At 41.4% G+C, this 20301-nt stretch overlaps 1 protein-coding gene across 9 annotated transcripts in view; it reads right to left on the bottom strand.

Annotated features, from left to right (window-relative positions):
- The window catches only part of IRAG1 (inositol 1,4,5-triphosphate receptor associated 1), a 131001-nt gene that overhangs the window by 89472 nt on the left and 21228 nt on the right, over nt 1-20301 (bottom strand). For 4 of the 9 annotated variants that reach the window (XR_014790715.1, XM_084853996.1, XM_084854005.1 and 1 more), the window contains exon 7: nt 2489-2606. Coding sequence is in view for 3 of the 9 variants with exons in the window: in XM_084853996.1 (XP_084710122.1) it covers nt 2489-2606 (118 nt within the window). In the remaining 6 variants the exon portion in view is untranslated. Of the gene's footprint in view, nt 1-2488; nt 2607-15243; nt 15408-20301 lie in introns of those variants that run through there. The other 5 variants (XM_084854016.1, XM_084854026.1, XM_084854057.1 and 2 more) reach the window with 5 other exon arrangements.

Genomic DNA, 20301 nt, shown 5'->3' with positions numbered 1-20301 from the left:
CAATTAATATGAACCTGAGCACACTCCGGGAGAGAGCGGAGGTCAGGAAGGCCTGGCATGCTATGGTCCATGGGGTCACAAAGAGTCGAACACGACTTAACGACTGAACAACAAATGTTTATTGCTGAATCCAAAGATCATTGCAAAAAAGTATTGTATTTTGAAAGTGCACCAACATAGCAGTGCATTGCACACAAAAGGGGCACTAGTGTAGATATTCCCTCAGTATCTGATAATTGATACATCCATCATGTTTGAACCAAATCAAATTCCTTACATGTATTAAATTATTTCTACCTTTTGCAGAGGAAGGTGTAGAGAAAGAGAAAGGACAATATAGGAGGAAAGAAAGGGAGCTGCAGCTGCCCATCTAGTTCTACGTTTACAAAAGTGACTTTTAATTTAGCTCTGTTGCTGGGTTCTCAACTAAGATGCAAAACTTGGTTTCAGAAGAGAGTACAAAATCCCCAAGTAGGGGTGTGACAATCTCTCCAAAAAGTCGCTCAGTAAAATTAGTATACTCACTAAATACCACAGTTAAAATGAAATGACATTATAGGATGAATATCCTATTGCCTGTCCTATTGAATATCCTATTCAAGTCACTGGTGTTCCTGCTATCGGGATACAATGTCCCAACAGAGAGTTTTAAAATGGTCTTACAAAAAACACACACACAAGTTCTTCCTCTTATAAGAACAGCCAAGGCATGTCCTTAAAATACTGCGTTTTGAAGCCATAGAGACTTTTCCAACACAAAGTTTTATACGCAAGTCTCAGGAGACTCTTTATTGTAACTTTCCATGGTATTTATGGCAGCATTCACATCCACTTTAAATGCCTTTAAAATTGGCACTAATGTGTTCTTTATTTCTTCTAAACTAGTGACCCCATATTACAAAAGTATTAAGTTACTTGTTCTATTCTATTTCTTCTTTTATTGAAGGGTTTTAATTACAAAGAACTACAGTGGCTTTGAAAGTAAATTTCATCCATAGAGTTTTCAAAGCGGAAAAGGCTTCACAACCTTAGTAGAACTAGTTATACTACCTGAAAAGGAGGAAAAGGTAGGAGGCAACTGACAGGGTACCAGAATTTCTTCCATTTCCATAGCGCTTGTTAAAATCAAGTAGCTAAGGCCAGGGTGCAGAACTTCTTTCAGCCTGAGGGCCAAATTCCATTTTGGAGACACTCTTGGGGGCTGTATTCCAGTGGTGGGTGGGGCTGAAGGTATTTCCTCTGAGGGGCAGAGCTAAAAATACCACCATACTTTAGCTTAAAGCTGCTTCTGCCAGCAACTAAGCCTTAGGAGAGGCATTTCAAACCTTCCAGAATGAGGAAGAAACTGCACAAAAGCCAGGAAACCACCAAACTTTAGTAGTTGGTGAAAGGGAGTGGGGCCATCTGGGGAAACCCCAGAGAGCTGTATTGCGACCCTAGGTGGGCTGGATTTGGCCCCTGGTCCTGAGGTTCTACACTCTTGGTCTAAGGTCTGGTTCACGTGAGCATTTATTGCATAGCAGCTGCCACTATCAATCCAGTAGGTTGATAGTGTAAAATAGCTAACATAGAGATTTTTTTATTATTATAATGCAAATCCAGTTTCCAAAGACAAGCAAGCTTATGACTTGAAAACCACCAACTACGCTGCTTCTGTGAATTGTTCCACAGTTTCTCAGTTTACAGCATCCACAGATTGCTGATCCTAAACTTTACTGAGTACAGGGGGTGTTTCCAGATGGATGGATCCCAGCACTACCAATTAAGAGGCATTGTACAGCTATCAAACTTTCCCTCCTTGGCATATTCCTTTGCGGTAAGAAAAAAAGACAGAAGAAGCAGTGAGAAAACAAGGGAAGGTTAGAAAAGGAAGACAACATCATCTTGCCCCCCCCCCCCAATTTCCATGAATGAGGCAAGGTGGTAGCACAATAAAAATGTCATTTGGAAGTGCCCCTGGTTTGTTTGAACCTACAGGGAGAACAGATTCTTACTCCTCCTGATTCAAGGAATTAACTGTGCCTTGCAGAATCTCAGATCTCTGGCCTCAGTCCTTAATGTCTTAAGGATGGGTGCCAGGTCAGGGTCAGTCCAAGACAGAATCTGGGAGCTACGTTTTGGCTCAAACAAAGCTTTTAGCCTTGAGCAAAATGTAATACTAGTCTCCTGGTCAGTTCAAAGCAAGGTCAAAATAGAAGTCTTACATTTTTAACTGGCATTGAACTGAGCAAAGGGTCTAGCATTACTTACACTGTAAGACAAAGAATCCCAACCTAGATTTAAAATCATCATTGTCATCAATATCAATTACAGACAGCCCTTCATAATTTCACTGAAAAAGCACACAAGAACTGAGGCCAGAGATCTGAGACATTCAGGGTCAGCTTTTATATACAGCTGAATGAAATGGAAAACTTGACCACTTGATCCTTTCCTGTGTTTATACACATATGGTATTTGGTAAGTGAAGAAATTAAGTTGCTCATACCTATGAGGGATGTCTGAAGCCTGGAGTCATCATTGCCAAGGAGGCATGTGGCACTGGAGGTCAAGAAGGGAAAATAAATCGGCAACACAAGTCTTGAGTTGAGCCAAGCTGCACTGTCCTGTTTTTTTATTTTTTTAAAAACGGAAAGGCCTGTTAGAATGAAGCTAAGTTTTACCCAACTACCAACTCATATAAGCTAGACCCTCAGATTCATCCTAACACAGAACCCTCTCAGTTTAAGCAATTCTCTTAACCTTTTCTGTGCCATTTATCAAAAACAGAATTCCATCACAGAACAAGCATCACGTTTAGATGTGACCATCAATTCCAGAAGGCTTGCCAACTGGTCATTCACACATAATGGTGGCAATTCATGGGTTAATTAACCCACAATTTGGTGTGGCGAGTGCCAGGTGTATTCCGCAGCCATTTTGAACACTCAGCCCTTGACTGGGCTGAGTAGGATTACTACATGACGTCCAAACCTGGACACTATAGGTAAATCATGGATTAAATAACCCACAGTTAACTGCTAATTGTAGGTTAACTGTAGATTGTTTAACCTACAATTAACCTATAGTGTCCAGGTTTGGGCATCATGTAGCAATCTCCAATCGGCCCTATTGGGGCTTGAATAGCCAAGAAATGCACCTGTCAGACGACGTGGCAAATCGTGGGTTAATTCAACCATGATTTGCCACCATTATATGCAAACTGGGTCTTAGTCTGTTGCAAGGAGGAGTCTTGTGGCACCTTAAATGCTCACAGCTTTATTATGGCATAAGCTTTTGTCAACTAGAGCCCACTTTTTCAGGTGCATGAAGTGTTGCCAGATGTACACATACATGGAGATAAGGACACCAGATGTGCTTATGTGTATGTACCTGCAAGACAGAAATGGTATAACAGTGGGCCAAAGGCCAAGGATTGCAAGAATCTATGCTGCACTTGAGAACCGGGGATTTTGGCTACTCCTGCCCTGCATTGGATAGGCAGTCACCTCGAAGTTCGGAGGTGGCCGCCTATCTGCATAGGACTGCGTCCTAAATTGCTTTTTTTTTTTGTTCTACTGCTTTTTAACTTGGTATAGTTTTAATGTTGATGTATTTTTTTAATTGTACACACGTTTCAAAATTAGTATATAATTTCAATATTGTGCTAATAGAGTCCAGCATGACATTTCTGAACTAGAGTTTATCAGAGTTTGCTTCCATTTGTTTCAAACTTAATTGAAACCAGGAATTTCTCTCTCACTTAACATTAGAATAGCAAATCGAGGAAGACTGGGTTAACACCAGTTACTGCTCTTGTAATGGTTGCCCTATCTACCTTGGATATATTTGAGCTTTACACAAAAATGTCAGCGACTATATCTCTGGCATTTTATGGCATTTTGGCCCCTCTGTTGACCGCTTCTGTACCCAGGTACAGGCCAACTGAGAATACATTCCATGCACATGAAAACATGGGCTCTAATCTACAAAAGCTTATGCCACAAATTAGTTTGCCTTGAACGTGCAACACAACTGATGCCGTGATGATCAAGGACAACAAATCACAACTTGTGATCAAAACAACTCAAAGTATTTTGAAACTACAGTATGGGATGTACTTAATGCTACTGAATTATCTGGTTCACACTGACCAGATGGGTAAATTCATAACATTCCTTAGAGTGGGATCTTCTGTCTGTCCAAAGTCCTTCTGGCAAGAGCCAGGCAGAGCAGGAGGAATGGTGGAGGTGATTTTACTTCCTGTTTCTCCTAAAATATACAAATTCAGCTAGATGGGTGTCTGAGCCCATTAAGCTGAGGTACCGGCAGTAGGTGGGGCCAGCGACGGAGAGGCTTTCTGAAGCTGCTGCGTGGGGGAGGGGGAATGGTCTGATGTTGGATTCCCCCTCCAGAGGCCGTACAGTGCCTACAGTCTTGGGAGGGAAAATGCAGTATACCCCATGGTCCCTGGGATGCTCTTCTAGGGATCATAGGATTGCTCTGCTCAGATCTCAAATTAGCAAAATAGATTAAAAACAGAAAGAACAGCATTATCTATAATTGGAGAACTTTACCTACATTTAGGCAGCAATACTATACCCGCTTACCTAAGAGTATATCCCATTGAACCCAGTGGGATTGACATTATAAGCTTACACATTAATGCCCTCTCTGATTGTATCCCCCACTAAAGTAGTAAATATCCTTTTAGGTACAGAGGAAACGGACTTTCATATCTGTCATGATGACACTGTCTTGGGGTAGGATCCAACGGTGCCCTACTGCTAGTGGCAAGCGCCACCAGTTCCTGGCATGTGTGCGGCCAGCGCTGTTGGTGGCACACGTGTGGCCCCTACCACCAGCAGCGGTGATGCAGTGCTTCCAGTGGCAAGCCCCCAAATGACTGAACACACAAGTTTCTGGAAGGCACGACCTGCACCTTCCAGAAACCTGCATTTCTGATCATTTGGGGACTTCCCCCCAGAAGCTCTGCATCGCTGCCGCTGGAGCCAGCTGCACACGCACCGGGAACTGGCAGTCCTCGCCACTAGCGGTAGGCACCATCGGACCCTAGCCTAGGTAACTGCTTTGGTCTTGTAGAAAGCAAAAGGAACAAGTGGGATGATGCATTTAATCAGGTATTGCTTTCACATATTGTTCTTTTAAAAATGAATAGCTTTTGCTGCATTCCCACACTGAGGTCAGAGGTAGGCTCAACAGATGACATTAATGCTATTGCTGACTCAGAATGTCAGCTGAATGTCTGAGCAACTTTTGGGTCAAAGGCCAGCGGAACAATCTCGAAGAACTACTCACAGTATTTTAACTAGGCATCTATTCGAAATTAATGGCCCAGTTTAGAACACTACCTCTGATTTTAAAAACAGTTAAGTCTGTGAATACTGTTTCACAACACAGCAAAACAATACCATATTAAATACAATCACAATTGATGCAATGTATTATAATTTAGTCTAAATTTTGTATCTTCGACTAATCATATAGCATACAAAGTTTTGTTTTGGTTTTTAATAAGCAAAGAAATACTTTACCAAAAATACATTAATTTATATACAGGCAAAGCATACACCAAACTCAAAAGATAATTTGAGAGAGTCATCCATAAAAGAGTATGTAATTTGGCCAGCTGCCCATGGGTTCGGACACCAGATAATACCACTGGGATTAGAATGAAAATGTTAAAATAGTTATCCCACATTGCTTATTTATTTTTAGTGGCATCAGTTCTAGTTCATCCAAGAGTTCTTTGACCAAGGGCCTGTTTTCAGAAAGTTCGGGCTGTTTGCACGACAAATCGCTTGGTTTGCCTTGTACCACCACAACTGGTATAAACGCTCAGAAAACATACTGGCTGTAGAACGTGCTGGTAGTGTTCATGCCCACATACTTGCCCACTTGCTCTATAAGCAGTGTGGGATAACATTTACTGTACACCAAACAAATTTAAACTACGTTCTACCCCAGCTTTTCAGTCTGCATAAAAGCCTCTGTATGTACTGGAGGCCAAGAAAGTTTCATGTAGCCCACAAAAGAACAAGTGCAACATGAACTAAATCCAAATGTATTTTATGGTAGATGTGATGCTTCTTGTTCAAAGAAAATGAAATAATAAATCTTCATGCAATAAAGCCATTTGGAAATCTGACCTAGTAGATTTCTAGTGTTTCAGCTTTCACTAGCTGGCTAATTTGTGTCAACGAGAAAAAATGAATCATGAAGGATGAATGGAGCTGTTTGAAGGAAGGGCCTAGACCTGTTGGGCTTGTAGCAATCTTAAGTCAATCATGGTAGAATGTTTCCTGTAGCCTCTGAAGCTTGATCAAAAGCACTGATACAGGAAGGAGATACCACTGAAGCAGTGCAGCCTTCCTGCAGGCAATTACACACCAGTTGCATACATCTATCTAGCAGCTGAAATATTCTTCATACACAGAAAGTTTGGTCAGTTTCTATTTCTGCTGCACAACATATTGTTCAACAGAAAAAAACAGTGATTAATCCAATACAGCAATGACAAATCTGACAACCTTATTCAAAACACTAACAGATATCACCTCCTTGTTTACATCTTGGCATGATTATTCTCTTCTCTAGCATTCCAAAAGGCTATTTTCACGTAATGGAACAGCTTGTAGATTTGTGGAAACTCTATGAAGCTTCACAACCGGAGGTTCCTCCACAAATGGCTAGAGGCCCCAAGGCTACACAGATCTCTAGAAGCTTTACTACTCAATACCTAATCAACCATGGCATTCCTGATACTGTGGTTCCAGATGCTGAATTGCCTGAAGAGGATTTTGCTGCTCTAAACAAATCTAGAACTTATACAAAAAGTTCCTTGGTATACACTAAAGGCAAGTGGATACTGAGAAGAAAAGGAAGGCATCAATTCCAAGGGGAGGCAGCCTCAAGGGGTAAAAATACTTGTGCACAAGTATTTTGTGCACAAAAAATATATATTTGTGCCCAATGCATTTTGAAGAAAACCATCCTTGGGGCACTGAACTGTAAAACTCAGTTGGATCTTCAAGTGCTGTTTTGCAAATTATTCCTGTAGGTACTGACTGGACAGGTGGTCAAGTTGAGAAGCAGGAGAGTGAGCAAAGGCAGCCTGAGAGCAGCTTAACCAATACCTGAACCACCACCAGTTGCTTACGGTCAGAAACTTCAAAACACCACGACGAAGTCCTGTTGGCCCTGTGTGTCACATATCCCTACTGAGTTGGTAGCTACCTTCTGGCCAGCTGCAGTGGTGGTGCTGATGTGCGGCAGACAGCAGGCCAGCAGCCCCCCCCCCATCTGTTATTATGATGGTACAAAGAGGAAGGTGCCTGGGCCATGTCACCAGAGTCCCTAGTTTGAGACTCTGGCTCCTTACATAGCTAGGAGACTGCACAAGTCTGCAGTTTGTTCTACATTTATCACAAGCTTGGAACCCCCACACCCCACAGAATAAGGCTAAAGCTGCAATCCTATATCTGCTTACCTGGAAATAAGTCCCGCTGAACTCAATAGACGTAGTATACAATACAAAAAAAGTGTCACTTCCAACCCCACCACCCCATGCATTTTTACATTTCTGGATTTGCAGTTTGAAGACCTCAGTACATACTCCACTCTTAAACATGGTTATTCAGAAATCAAATCCTATCGATTTCAATGAGACTTGCAAATACACATGCTTTGTACTGCAGCTAGGGATGTACGGATTGTATAAAATCCATCCTATCTGTGTTTCGCGGATTGTTAGGCACATTTCATTCTGTCATCCACCCATTGACAGAATCAGATTTTTTTGTTTCAGAATTTGTGGAAATTTGCATTTGTACAAATGCACAATTATGCAATTTCTCACATGCAAAAATGAGCAATTCCCAAAAATGTGCTTTTTAACGCTTTAGCCTATGGAGGAAATGCGTGTTTTTGGCTGCTTTTAAAAATTTTGTGTGCTTTTTCAAGAGCCGAATTTGCGCAAAATTCAGGAAAGTTAGAAAATCGGTCCACAAGTCTGCAGAATCCGCCTGCTGGTCCGTTGTGGAATCCATGGGTTGGATTCATGAAAATCCAAGCTCATTTGGTTTGGCTGCAGATTTCTCTGACATACCTAACTGCAGCATAAAGCACATAAATGCAGCCTATAAAACATATGGTGGCAGCTGCTGCTGCTGATAGAATACTGCCCTAATATGATTTGATTTCTCCAGTGAAACTTCCTGTCCAAGAAAGGGATGGCAATAAGCTATTGTCAAAATCTCACATCAGTTAAAGAATGTAATTGCCATAGTAACAAAGTGTAGGCATTTAAACAGAGCAGCAGACTTTTTTATAGTATCTTCTTAGTTGTCAAACTGGCATGTGCTTTTATATTAACAGCAGATACAATGTAGTGGTGGTGGGAGGATAGTATTCATCCCGAAAAACCCAGTACTGCAGTAAAAAAGAAAAAGATAGAGCCCCAAAAGACAGACATAAAGACACACAAATTCAGATTCATTAATATTTTTTGCATTTTCAAAAGCAATTTTATGAAGCCATCCCCTTTATTGCTGGAGAGCTCACAGAGTAATGATTTAAAGAATTAATTATTAGCCCCATTCAAACCTCAGCTCAATACAGGAACTCACAGAATAGTCTTAAGCCTCCCACCTGTAATAAAGGAATAATACTACCGGACACTATCAGAATACCTTACAGGTTTGTGAGATTACCAAGTTAATGAATGGGAACTATACAAATGCTATGCATGATTATTGTTACTAATATGAGAAACAGGTGAAGCAGAAAATAAGTTTATTCTCTTGTCTTTCAATCAAATAATCAAATATTGGCCGAGTAATACTGCTGCATATATACTCATGTAATAACACCCTAAGACAGTGCTTAGTATTGTCCTGCTCCAAGATAACACTGTTTACGGTTAGACACATACACCAATCCTTTCTTTTTTTTTAGTTGGAGAAAATAGCATAAAATTTCGACTGAACTGACTTTTAAGCAAGCATGCATGCTTCGGATGGATTAGGATTCTACTGTGATGGTGGTGTGTACTGTCAGGGACAAAGCAAGCTTAGCTATTCCTCATAATGGTATTTCTGAACCAATTCCAAAACACAGAAATATCATGTAGGTTTTCCTCAGAAGTTCCTAGGAGTAATTTAGCTTTCTGTTTGGATTATGCATCAACCTTGTATTCAGTGGGGTGACTTTTGTTTGTTCGTTTTACCATCAACATGTTACATCCAACAAACAGAAAATAAGAGAACCTTGAAAGAAAGGAAGTCATATCTAATAGAAACCATGAGGCTTCATATAAGACCACAAGATTCCTATCCACCAACACTGAACTAAGGGAAATGGGTACAGTTGTTTTACACTGAGTTAACATTCTAGTGAGCAATTCATTCTACAAGATCCAATGCCACACACCCATATTTTGAAATATGAACTCAAATGTACATTTCTTTTGTATAACCCAATGTGTGTTTTTTTATTTAAACATATTGTAACACTAGTTCCCCAAATTCTGTTATAATCATGAACTTAAACAAAATGGTCCCCCACTGTGAAGGGCTTTTTTGTGGTGTACATTGGCTCTTGATAGCAAATATCAGCCTGAACAATGGCATCCTCCTGGAATGCATTGCGTCTTCCTGTGAAGGTGGGAGTGTAAACCAATCTGGCAAGGAAAGCTGAAAGTGATAGTTTAAGCAGCTTCAGTCTGGCCAGGGACAATTCAGCTCAGCTGCACATGTCTGCACTTTCAGAAGCTGTCCGGAAGTTGTTCAGATCTAATACTGTGCCTGCTCACTCGCCTTCTGCTCAGCCTGTATTGCAAACCCGTTACACAATTTACCATTCATAAGTCTCCATTGCTCTCCATCCGAAAAGGAAACTAATGCTATAAAAAGCTGCCCTGGAATGCCTCACAGCTGGGGGAAGCCAAGAACACAAAGCAATACTGAAAATGGCCAGCGAAAGCTAACAAGGTTGACTGGAGCTGGATCTTTGAGACAGCACCGTATTAGGCAAATATATAGTTGACAGGAAAACTTCATTATAAACGACACTATACATTTGATATCTAGATTTGATATTTGAAACCAGAACACACACACACACACACACACACACACACACTCTAGCACTGGCTTTTAATTTGCCACTTTTACAGAGATCTTCCATTTTGTCCGCATATAATGTGTGACATTTCTGAGCTTTGAGGAGAATTCAAAGCATGAAGATGTAGGGTGCTTCCAGACAGAGGGATCCTAGCACTAGCAACCAGAAGGCATTGTGCAGCTGTTCCATCTTTTTCTCTTTAGCAGCTTTTCTGCATTAAGGAAAAAGATGGAAGAACTATTAGGAAAACAGGAGAGGGTCAAGAGTAGAAGACGTTATCGTCTGGAAACTTCGCCCCCTCAAATGTCTATGAATAAGTCAGGGTGATGCTGCCATAAAAGCCTAATCTGGAAGCACCCTTACTCTTAAACTACACCTCCATCTTACAAGAATACATGGCAATCTAGCCATGAAGAAAATTAACTTCTAAACGCAAGTGCCTTTATAGTCTTTCCTGTTTTGTTATTTCTGAAGACAGACATTAGTATCCAATGACAGAAAAGAGAAGCTTTTACAGAATTCTCATTAGTACCTACCAAGAATATCTGCCCAATTAATAATTTTAATCTGCTCCCAGAGCCAGCCACACAAACTTGCCCTTGTGAAACATTGCTTATTTGTAAAGTGATAGCTGCCTGCAAGTCACATCAGCAATGGAAGCCTATACCAGATTATATAAGGGGCAAGTTATGATTACTAACTGGATACAAGACACTATGTGAAGCATGCTCCTACCTACTACTACTTCATAAGTTGTAGTAGGTAATAATTACTATTTCATGAAGTAATTACTACTTCATAAGTTTCACAGCTGAACATTGGTTCTGACATAGGAACAAATTCTGAGACTAGGTTCTAGCACCCATCAAGCTTTCTAAAAGAAACAACAACATACCTCTCACTTATTTTACAACGCTTTCTCAAGAACTATATAGACCAAACCTTTAAAAGCTGGAAGCCTAATAAAAAGTGGCGTCACCCTATGCATTACAGTGATAGAGCTCCAAACTGTGTCAGTTCCAGAGACCTAGTGCTAAGATGCATCCATCACCTGATCCATCCATGAACTCACTATACTTGGCTTTAGGCAAGCCACTCAAATGTTAACCAGCAGCATGGGAATAATTCTACTTAACTACCTTATGTGGTTGTTTTAACTATTTCTGAGTTGATGTGTGTGAATCTGAACACTCAAACATGACATGCAAATGCCATTATACTGTGCCATTGGGGTACATGGTACCTTACAAAGTTGCCTAAGCCAAGCCAACTATAGTGAGTTCATGGATGGATCAGGTGATAGATGAATCTTAGCACTAGATCTCTGGAACTGACACAATTCAGAGGTCTATAAGCAACACTGATGAGAACACAGACGTAAGGAATATACAGCTTGACACAGACAGTGGGGAAATGACAGAGGCTAGGAGAGGAATATTTGGTAAGTGCCATTATTTACATGACAAAACTATTATCATTCAAGTTTAAGGGCTTTAGCTAAGGTTTTAGGCTTCCTATGAAGCCTTAGCTAAGCCATGGAAGGTCTCTGTTGCATAAGGTTTCATTAAAGCCTATTCCAAACGTTGTGACTTTTGCTGAACTGTGCCTTCCATCCACATGCTATTTTTATTGACATCTTAAGGGGGCACTTTTGCCCTTCAGAACAGAAACAGAATATATGTTTGGCTGACTAATTTTTTTTTTGTCCTTGCTCAGTTCTTTAAAAATATTTTAACTGTAAATATCCCTGCATCCAACACTTGGAGCATCTCTACAGCAGCCTAAAATCCCACATTTGAAATGGCGCTTTCTGCTACTGTTTTAAATGCAGTATCATGATGGGCTCCCTTTACACATGCTTCCCCCACTTTCCTCCCTTATTTGAGTCTTCTATGTGTTTTATTATACAGCCACTAGATGGTGCTGTGGCCTAGCTCCTCTCACAAGGGAACTGAAGTGGAACTCAAGCGCGGTAAATTTTTGATAGCTCATTATCTCCAACCTTTAAAAAAAATGAAATAAAAGTCATTTAGCGTGGGAGATGCCCTGGAGATTAACAATGTCATCTAAAGGGCCCACAAACTTCCATGAGTAACCAATCTCAACAGCAGGGTAAAAGCTCCGTGTGAAGAAGCCCTTGGGTAGTCACTCACCGTAACAGTACAAACTCTTGGTGATAATTTGTTCCCATTTCCTTATTCTGTAGTCATAAATATCCTGGTACACAATTTGAAATCAGTATCTGCTTTTTCCATTACATTAAAGCACAACAGAAATTCAGAAGCAGATGTTACTCTACTGATCAGTTCTCATGTATACAATATGAAATGAAAGTGTTTGTTTTTGGTTCAGATTCATGCAATATGCTTCCACCCTAAGGTCCTTTGGCACTGCTTAGGCACTGCTGTTCTGCAATCACCTGGAAGTGGAATTAAAATGGTGGCTCCTCATCACACTTAATACAAAGCTATATTATCTACCAGTGCCTAGAGAAGAATCCTTCTTTGATGTTTACTCACAACTCAGTCCTGTTCAGCAAAGGTCCCCAACTTCAACTGAACTGTCCTTGAATTGAATTGTCCTTGCAATTTCTGGCTCTAGTTACTTCCTGAGCAGGGCAGCAGGGCATTAGTGATGAATTTCCCCATAACTAGTCAGTGTGCTTCCAGAACGAGCACTGTTAGCACTGCCAATTTTTCTGAGGTAAGGAAAAAAAGACCAAAGAAGTGATGGGGAAACATGGGAGGGTAACGAGTGCAAGATGACAATGTCTGGACCCCTGAAAAATTATGTGAATAAGGCAGGGTGATAGTGCAATGAAAGCCTCATCTGGAAGGACCCACAGTTCCTGAAATAGCACCATTTTGTAGTAAGGAAAAAAGAGAGGCAATTAATGACTATTAAAGACTCCCCACCCTCCCAGAGGACAGTGGCTAATTAAGGGACAATTCATCACTGCTGTGTAGAAAACACAAGAAAGAAGATTCTAATTAAAGACACAGTAGTCCTGGAATACATTAATAGTACTTGACCAGTGGATAGGCTGGCACTGTAACTGCAAAGCAGGGGGGTGGAATTAGGCACAAGCAAGGTCTAAAAAGAGGCAGAAGGATAACATAGGAATTCAACGTGTTGACAATAATCTGGTCTGGATTTCCTGTAAAAACTTAGTTCTGGGCTTCATGAAGGCAGGCAATCTGTTAGCACCTCAGCTACAGGCAGCAAATGGGCTGGGTTCTCTCTTGGACATTTATATGCATAGAACAGAGCATTATTTGGCTCTTCATCCCAAGGAGCCATGTTTCTATTATTATGCCATCACTTATACTGCCTAAAAACCAAACAGAAAAGAATAAAGAATAAAAACAGTAGGTTTGCTAGATTTAAAGAAGAATTAAAGTACATTTCTAAGGACCTCAACACAACGCCTAATTTAATATACTGTTTCACAGCTCTAATTTTTAAATTATATTAAAGATTCTGCCACGTAGGGTTCATATTCACATGCAGTATACATTTTAAAAATAAAAGTGACATAGCTGATCACAGTACTTATTGTAAGTGTCAAGTACATCCCCTGTTCATCTTGGGAGATTTAAGACTTGTTTAAAAAACTGAGTAAACACTGTCCTGTGTTTCAGAAATGAAATCAGGATGGTACCTAAGAGACCTTTAGAGAGCAAGTGGCAAATAGTGCAGAACTGAGCCAACCAAGTATCCTTTCAGAAAACCCCATTCTGCTCTACACACACACACAAGACTAGCAACAGATTTTGAAATGTTTACATTAAAGTGCACAGTTTCCTGCTCTCATGCTGCTATTAGACAAGATCTCTACCAAAGCAAGACTTCAGAGAGAAAAAGGGTATTTAGGAGTGGTTGGGCCCTGTGTTTCTAGGATACAGAAGTATTGGATATTCTTTATGAAGGCTCTTGCCTGAACTTTCAGAGCTTATAACTAGCTCAAGTTCTTGGATGTACAAGCATTAAATAAAAATATAGTACACGTGCCACTAAACTTATACATTAGTGAGAAAATGGGCATTACCCAATTCATACTGTGCAAAGATATCCCCAAATAAGTTTTAGAACACCAGAAAGAACAGAAATAGTGTAGATATATGGAAGCTACATATATTCATAAAGACGTTCAGCCACAGGAGACAGAAATAGTGACACTCTCTATATGAAGATAACATAGAATTCATAGTACTTTGTATTACATGTAATTACTGCATTCCAAAACTCACTTTATCTGCAGTAATCGATAGGCTTTGATCATAACCTTTACAAAATGTCAAAGAGATTCTTCCAGCATTCTGTTACATGGTTTTATATTCCTCATACATAGTCAGTTCCACAAGAAAATGTTCACCCTGGAGAACTGGAATACCTTTAATCTAATCCAAGTTTATGTGCATGAATGTGAATATAAACTTAAGCTTTCCATTCATGGCAGCTGGAAATACATTTTAAGTACAAGTCAAAGAAATTCATTACAAAGAAATGATCATTACAAACCATTAGGCTGAAATTATAAAACCATATCAACATCTTCCTGCTGGGTATTTCTAAAAAAATATTTTACATGGAACTTTAAAAGTTCTTCAGATCTTGAAGAAATCCCCATAAGTTCTTTGGAAAGCAGGTAGGGACCATACAAAAGAAACAGCTCCGGAAATGTCTTTTAAAAGACAGGTTCCAGAGGCAAGTACGCAATCCATCAAAGCAAACAGTTCTGTTGTATACTCTACTTAGTGAACATGTGGCAAAGAAGTTCATACAACTGCATGTTACTGTTACAGTGAGCTCATTTTACACTTATTTGTTTATAAACAGAGTAGCATCGGAAATCATTAGCAAAATAGAGACCAGCTGCTAATGATTCTAAGCCAAGGACACGTTTCACTGATAAAATTAGTTAGTTTCTTTAAACATCAGACTTTAGTACAGAGTGACACTGCCATTTGTTAACCATGGTTGCATGCTTTCAAAATAGTACACAAGAATGAGGAGGCTTTAGTCAAGTCCCCTGGTTGCTACTCCCTGTTTAGGAAATTGAAATCCAGTACAACTGATAAAAGTTTCACCCAGGTCAACTATAACCATGAAGTACTATACCTTTAAGGAGGAAAAAGTGTTCCGTTTGGGATCTTAGCTGAAGAAAGCTGTTTATTCTTGGTTTATTGAGATTACTTACCTAAAACTGAGCTATTCCTCTTGTTTTCCCCCTTCAGGAAAGCCTCCCTCTCTTTCTTCTGCTCACTCTGGGAGCTTTTACCATTTAAGGTCAATGTGTTACATCTGGCTGCCTTAACTCAGCTAAAGCATTTTCTAAGTCAAGAGACCAAGCCGAGCTTCTAACATTAAAAAATGAGTTTTGGTTTTAAGTAACTCTTCAAAAAGCTTCTCCTATGTCTCAGGGAATTTGAGTGAAAGGCTTCCCCTATTTTAGCACAAAGGCTGAGAACAAGAGGCAGATCCCCCATTAGCATTCGCTTACAGTTCAGAACACAAGGATGTTACTTACTCATTTCTGAATAACTAAATTTAAAACGTGCAAGTAGGAAGCAGACAAAAGTGCAAGATTGAAGTGATGTATTGTGTTAACCCTTCACAAATGTGTAGACAGTAGCAAATGCAATTACTCTGGGATATTTCCCCGACTCCCTTTGGGCAAAGGCTGTCGACAACCCACTAGGTCCATGTAAACATTTAGAGAAAACTTTGGCCTAGTTCCAGATAAGGACCATATCATCCCCCGATTACAGGGAGCAAATGTAAACCATTCCAAGGTTCTTGAAGGAAGAGTAAAATATAAATGTAAACTCAAGTGGATGTTATTTAAATTTTGCACGGGAAGAAGAGAGGCAAGCATTAATTTTGTTTTCATGCTGTGCATGTGTATGTACACAGACCTTGCCGGGGGTCTGGCTCGGCATCTCACATCGCATAAACCAGACTGCCGATCCGGTGCTTCCCAAGTCATCTGTAGCATGTCAGGTGATTTATAAAGCCTTCATTTTTATGGCTGCAGACAGTAAAGGAGGGGGGCTATTTATGCATTACCAAAAAGAGTGGAATTGCATCATCCCAGAAGAGGACATAGATTTGCATAAGATGTGCACGGCCTCATTTATATGTATAGATGCAGACTTAGAACTAATTAAATTACTATAATTTAAACAATAATACAATACATCTCATCACAGTGGGCAAGACTGAGGCCAGCTGACCTGTATGCCTGCTCAGTCTGCTGTCCAGGTGCTACGAGTCAGTGGGCGTCTTCAAGGCCCCTGCTTTTCTCATCTTATGGTTCTTTATTTTTAAACTGGACTTGGCCTGGACAGTCCTTCAGACCGAGGATGCCTTCAAATAGAGGGCAGTTCTCTGTAAAGTGGGACACATGGCCACCCAAACAGTAAGTAAGTAAAAACAAGTAGGCTGTTCTTGTTTACCACGACCACAACAGCAACAGTAGACTCTATACCTCATCACAGTGTCGCTATTAGCTTTCTGGTCAGTGCCACTTTATGCCATAAATTGTACAGCATTCCAGCACACAAGGACAGCCTACCCATGTCTGGAAGGCTTATGTCACAGCCACAGGTTTCGATGGGTCACAGTGGGATGTACACATTAAAGAGAATGTGTATTCCCTGAAAGTGTGAGATGTTAATTGCAATTTCGCATATAGAAGAAATTGCAGAAGAGCAATGACTGGAAGCAACCTTAGACAAAAGTGAAGTTCACAGGGCTTTGGCACACACACAGCACTGTAAAGAGAGTTCAGAGATGGCACCTTTCCTTTAGCCAGTGCATTCATCTCTAGCACAGGCCTGTCTCCTTTGCACTGCATGCTTGCTCTAAGATTTCATGACATTTTATATATATATAGACACACAAACACAGGTAATTGATATGCAATATGTTGAGTACTTTATATAATAATTGGTTTAATAAATACACAAAATGATGATAATCAGATTCCATCCTTTAAACCCATGGGTAGGGAACCTCAGGCTTGGAGGTCAAATGCAGACCTCTTGAGGGCCAAATGCAGCCCTCTGGGATTCCCCAGAAGGCCACGTGCTCTTTCCCTGATCCCTTTTCTCCAACCACCAATCATTTGGTGGTTTCCCAGTTTTTACACATTTTCCCCATCCTGAGAGTTTGGAATGCCTCTCCTAAGGCTTAGATACCAACAGTAGGAGCTTTAAGCTACACTAGGCTGGCATTTGGGGTATTTTTGGCCATGCCTCTTTTCCTTTTGGCCCTGCATCCTTCATCTTCAGCCCCCCCCCCCCCCGGGAATGTGGCCCCTGAGAACTTCTCCAAAACGGAGCCATATTAAAAGTTTCCATTTACTGTTCATGCCATTATGCAGAATCACTTCCTGTCTTTTTGACGATCCCAGAGGAATGCAAAGAACATTCTAGCTTAATCAACAAGTGCATTTGTATGTGGGTGGAATTTACTTTTGTGGGAAACCACCAGATTAATCCGTCACCAAATACTCCGTATCACTTGACACCAGAGGATGCTTTCTCCCATTTATTTATTGCTAAATGTGCTCTCTCAAACATCAAGACCATTGGATTTTGTGCTGCACACTTCGCAAAGGGTAGTAGCAGAACGGGGGAGAGGGGTGGTGGCATCTTCTACAGGAACCTGTTCTACTTTATTCAGTAGCCCCCAGCCCTGGCCCCAGGGCCCCAACAGTCTGGATCATGGCAGCAAAACCAAGCCTCATAGAACCTTAAAGATGAATGCATTTGCTATGGCGTGAGCTTTCATGGACTACAGTCCACCATTGTGATGAAGTGAACTGTAGTTCATGAAAGCTTATAATTGCCATGGATGATTTGTTAAGGTTGAACAAAGTAGACTGTTGAACAAAGTAGTTCAAATGAATTTGTGAATTTAAGTGCCACCGGCCCCGCCGCCAGCTGTCTAGTCCACACTGGTCTTTTCAGGAGATTCCCAAGTCACAACACTGCTGTGAAAGCAGAAGCCGCCACAACTAGCAGAATTCCCCGTCTGAATCTAGATGCAGCAACCCTACGCTCCCTTGGCTTCCTATGCCACAGTTTCCAAGCTTCCCTTGCTGGCCCATTTCCTTCCTAATACCAAAGCGCGCAGTGCCAATTATACTTCCCAAATTTGCCCCACTCTTTCATTCTTCAGCATTGTGTCTCCATCCCCCATTCCTGCTTTTCACTCCACCCCTAATTTCTTTTTGCCACCTTGTCTAGTCTTCCTAGCACCCTGTTGCTTACTCCATAGCATATAGCCCCCTCTGACCTTAATTGCTGTGCTGCTTCTTTGGGGGGGGGGGAAGCACGTATGCAAATGGCGGCGCCCATGGGTTCTGTTCCCCCCCCAAAGTCAGCCATGATAGGCTACGTAAGGATTTACGTAGCCTATCATGGCTGACTGCAGGGACGCAAATGGCGGCGGCTATGGCTGCCGCCATTTGCGTCCCGGCAGGAGACGAGATTCGCGGCTGGAGGGGCGGGGCGCCTCCCCCCCGGCCAGAATTTCGGCGGGGAGGGATGGGGCGCCTCCCACCCCACCCAGAATTTCGGGGGGAGGGACGGAGCGCCTCCCCCCCACCACGAAGCAAGCTGCGGGATAAGGTAAGGGACTTTCGTCCATCCCTATAACAGGACCAAAATGTTTTTGATCACAACCTCACAAGTGAGCTTGTCATGGCCCCAGCCTCAAATGATAGCCAAGGAGATGGAGGGCAAAACAACAACAACAAAGTAGTGGTGGTGGTGGAATGGAATGAGAGACAGTTCTTGGCCACCATACCACCTGATGAAGAACGCAACCTGTTTCTGTTGCCTATCCCAAGGCTGACAGTTGTGAAACTGTGGGCCCCAAGTCATGACCTTCATAGCCCCACCAAGCCCAATTCATTTGAGGAGCCAAGAACCTCCTGTTCCACCATAGTGCAGGGAGCATGCCATAGGAGGAGCCACTGAGGACTGTAGAAGCATTTGCTTCCAGGCCAGGGGACTGTCCCTTTAAGAAGGGACATGTCTCAGGAAAGGGGGTGGAACCTAACGTGGGTATTCTGGCCTGAGAAGTTATAAAATCTCAGTCAACCTCCAGCTTTTGTGGAAGCATGTTGTTTACTCAGAGGTCCTGCAACTTTGGCCTGCCATGCTGACTATCTCATCAAGCTTCTGCTTGAGGCCAGGACATGGCCCACTTCCCTTTCCAAGCCAAGACAACTACTTTACCACATCTCTTTACCCGATGTTTACAATTTGGCAGGATAATAGAGACAACCATACCACAGGGACTGAGTGTGCTTACCCTCAGGTAGTCTAGTCACTTGAATGTGCTCCAATTGTCAAGGGCTGACATGGGAGTGGGGAACTCTTTCTATCATATTTGATAAACAGTATCCAACCCCACCAACTGCAAAATTTAAAGAGAAAAAGGGCTGCCTGCTTCACACAGTTATGCCAATCCCTCCACTATACCTTCAAAAACCTTGTCTACATGGGGCTTATATTGTGCGATCATGTGATCAAGATTGGTTGTTCATGGAAGTTTGCAGGTCCTTTTCATTTCGTCAATCTCCAGGGCCCCTCCCAAGGTTTATGACCTTTATCCCACTTTTTAAAAGATTGGAGATAATGCCATAAGGGACATTAATCCGATTTATCGGCTGTGTGTAATGAATCACGGCATTGCGCTATAATCACAGTGCCGTCTAGTGGCTGGAAAATGAAACGTATAAAAACATATAGAACTTCCCAAGAAACTGAGTCCTTGATTCAAAGCACGTGTCCGCCCATGTAAAGGATCTGATCTTAATCCCACAAAGAATCCAGAAGCAGAAATGGTTGTGGGATTTCCACCTCATGTGATGAACCCCAAAGTGTTAGCAAAAGGAACAAGTTTGTTTAGCTATACTGCCATATTTTCAGCAAGTGGTAGAATCAGTAAAAAAAAACACATAACCTCCAAACATCCCCAATACCTCCACTGTGGGATTTATACTACCAGGGACAGGCAGGTAGACCTGTGGGCAACACTATTCTCTCTTTGTTTAAAAAAAGCCACATAAAAGTGTGATAATTCCCATTAAAAAAAAACTTTTATCCCTTCAAACTGCCACATTGCCCTTCATTGTATGTATAAGCCTGGCCCAACTGCAGT

This window comes from Heloderma suspectum, chromosome 1 (assembly GCF_057233095.1).
Source record: "Heloderma suspectum isolate Gila_16-S chromosome 1, 16-S_ref, whole genome shotgun sequence".
Lineage (NCBI taxonomy): Eukaryota > Metazoa > Chordata > Lepidosauria > Squamata > Helodermatidae > Heloderma > Heloderma suspectum.
This window is presented reverse-complemented; position numbering and strand designations above follow the sequence as displayed.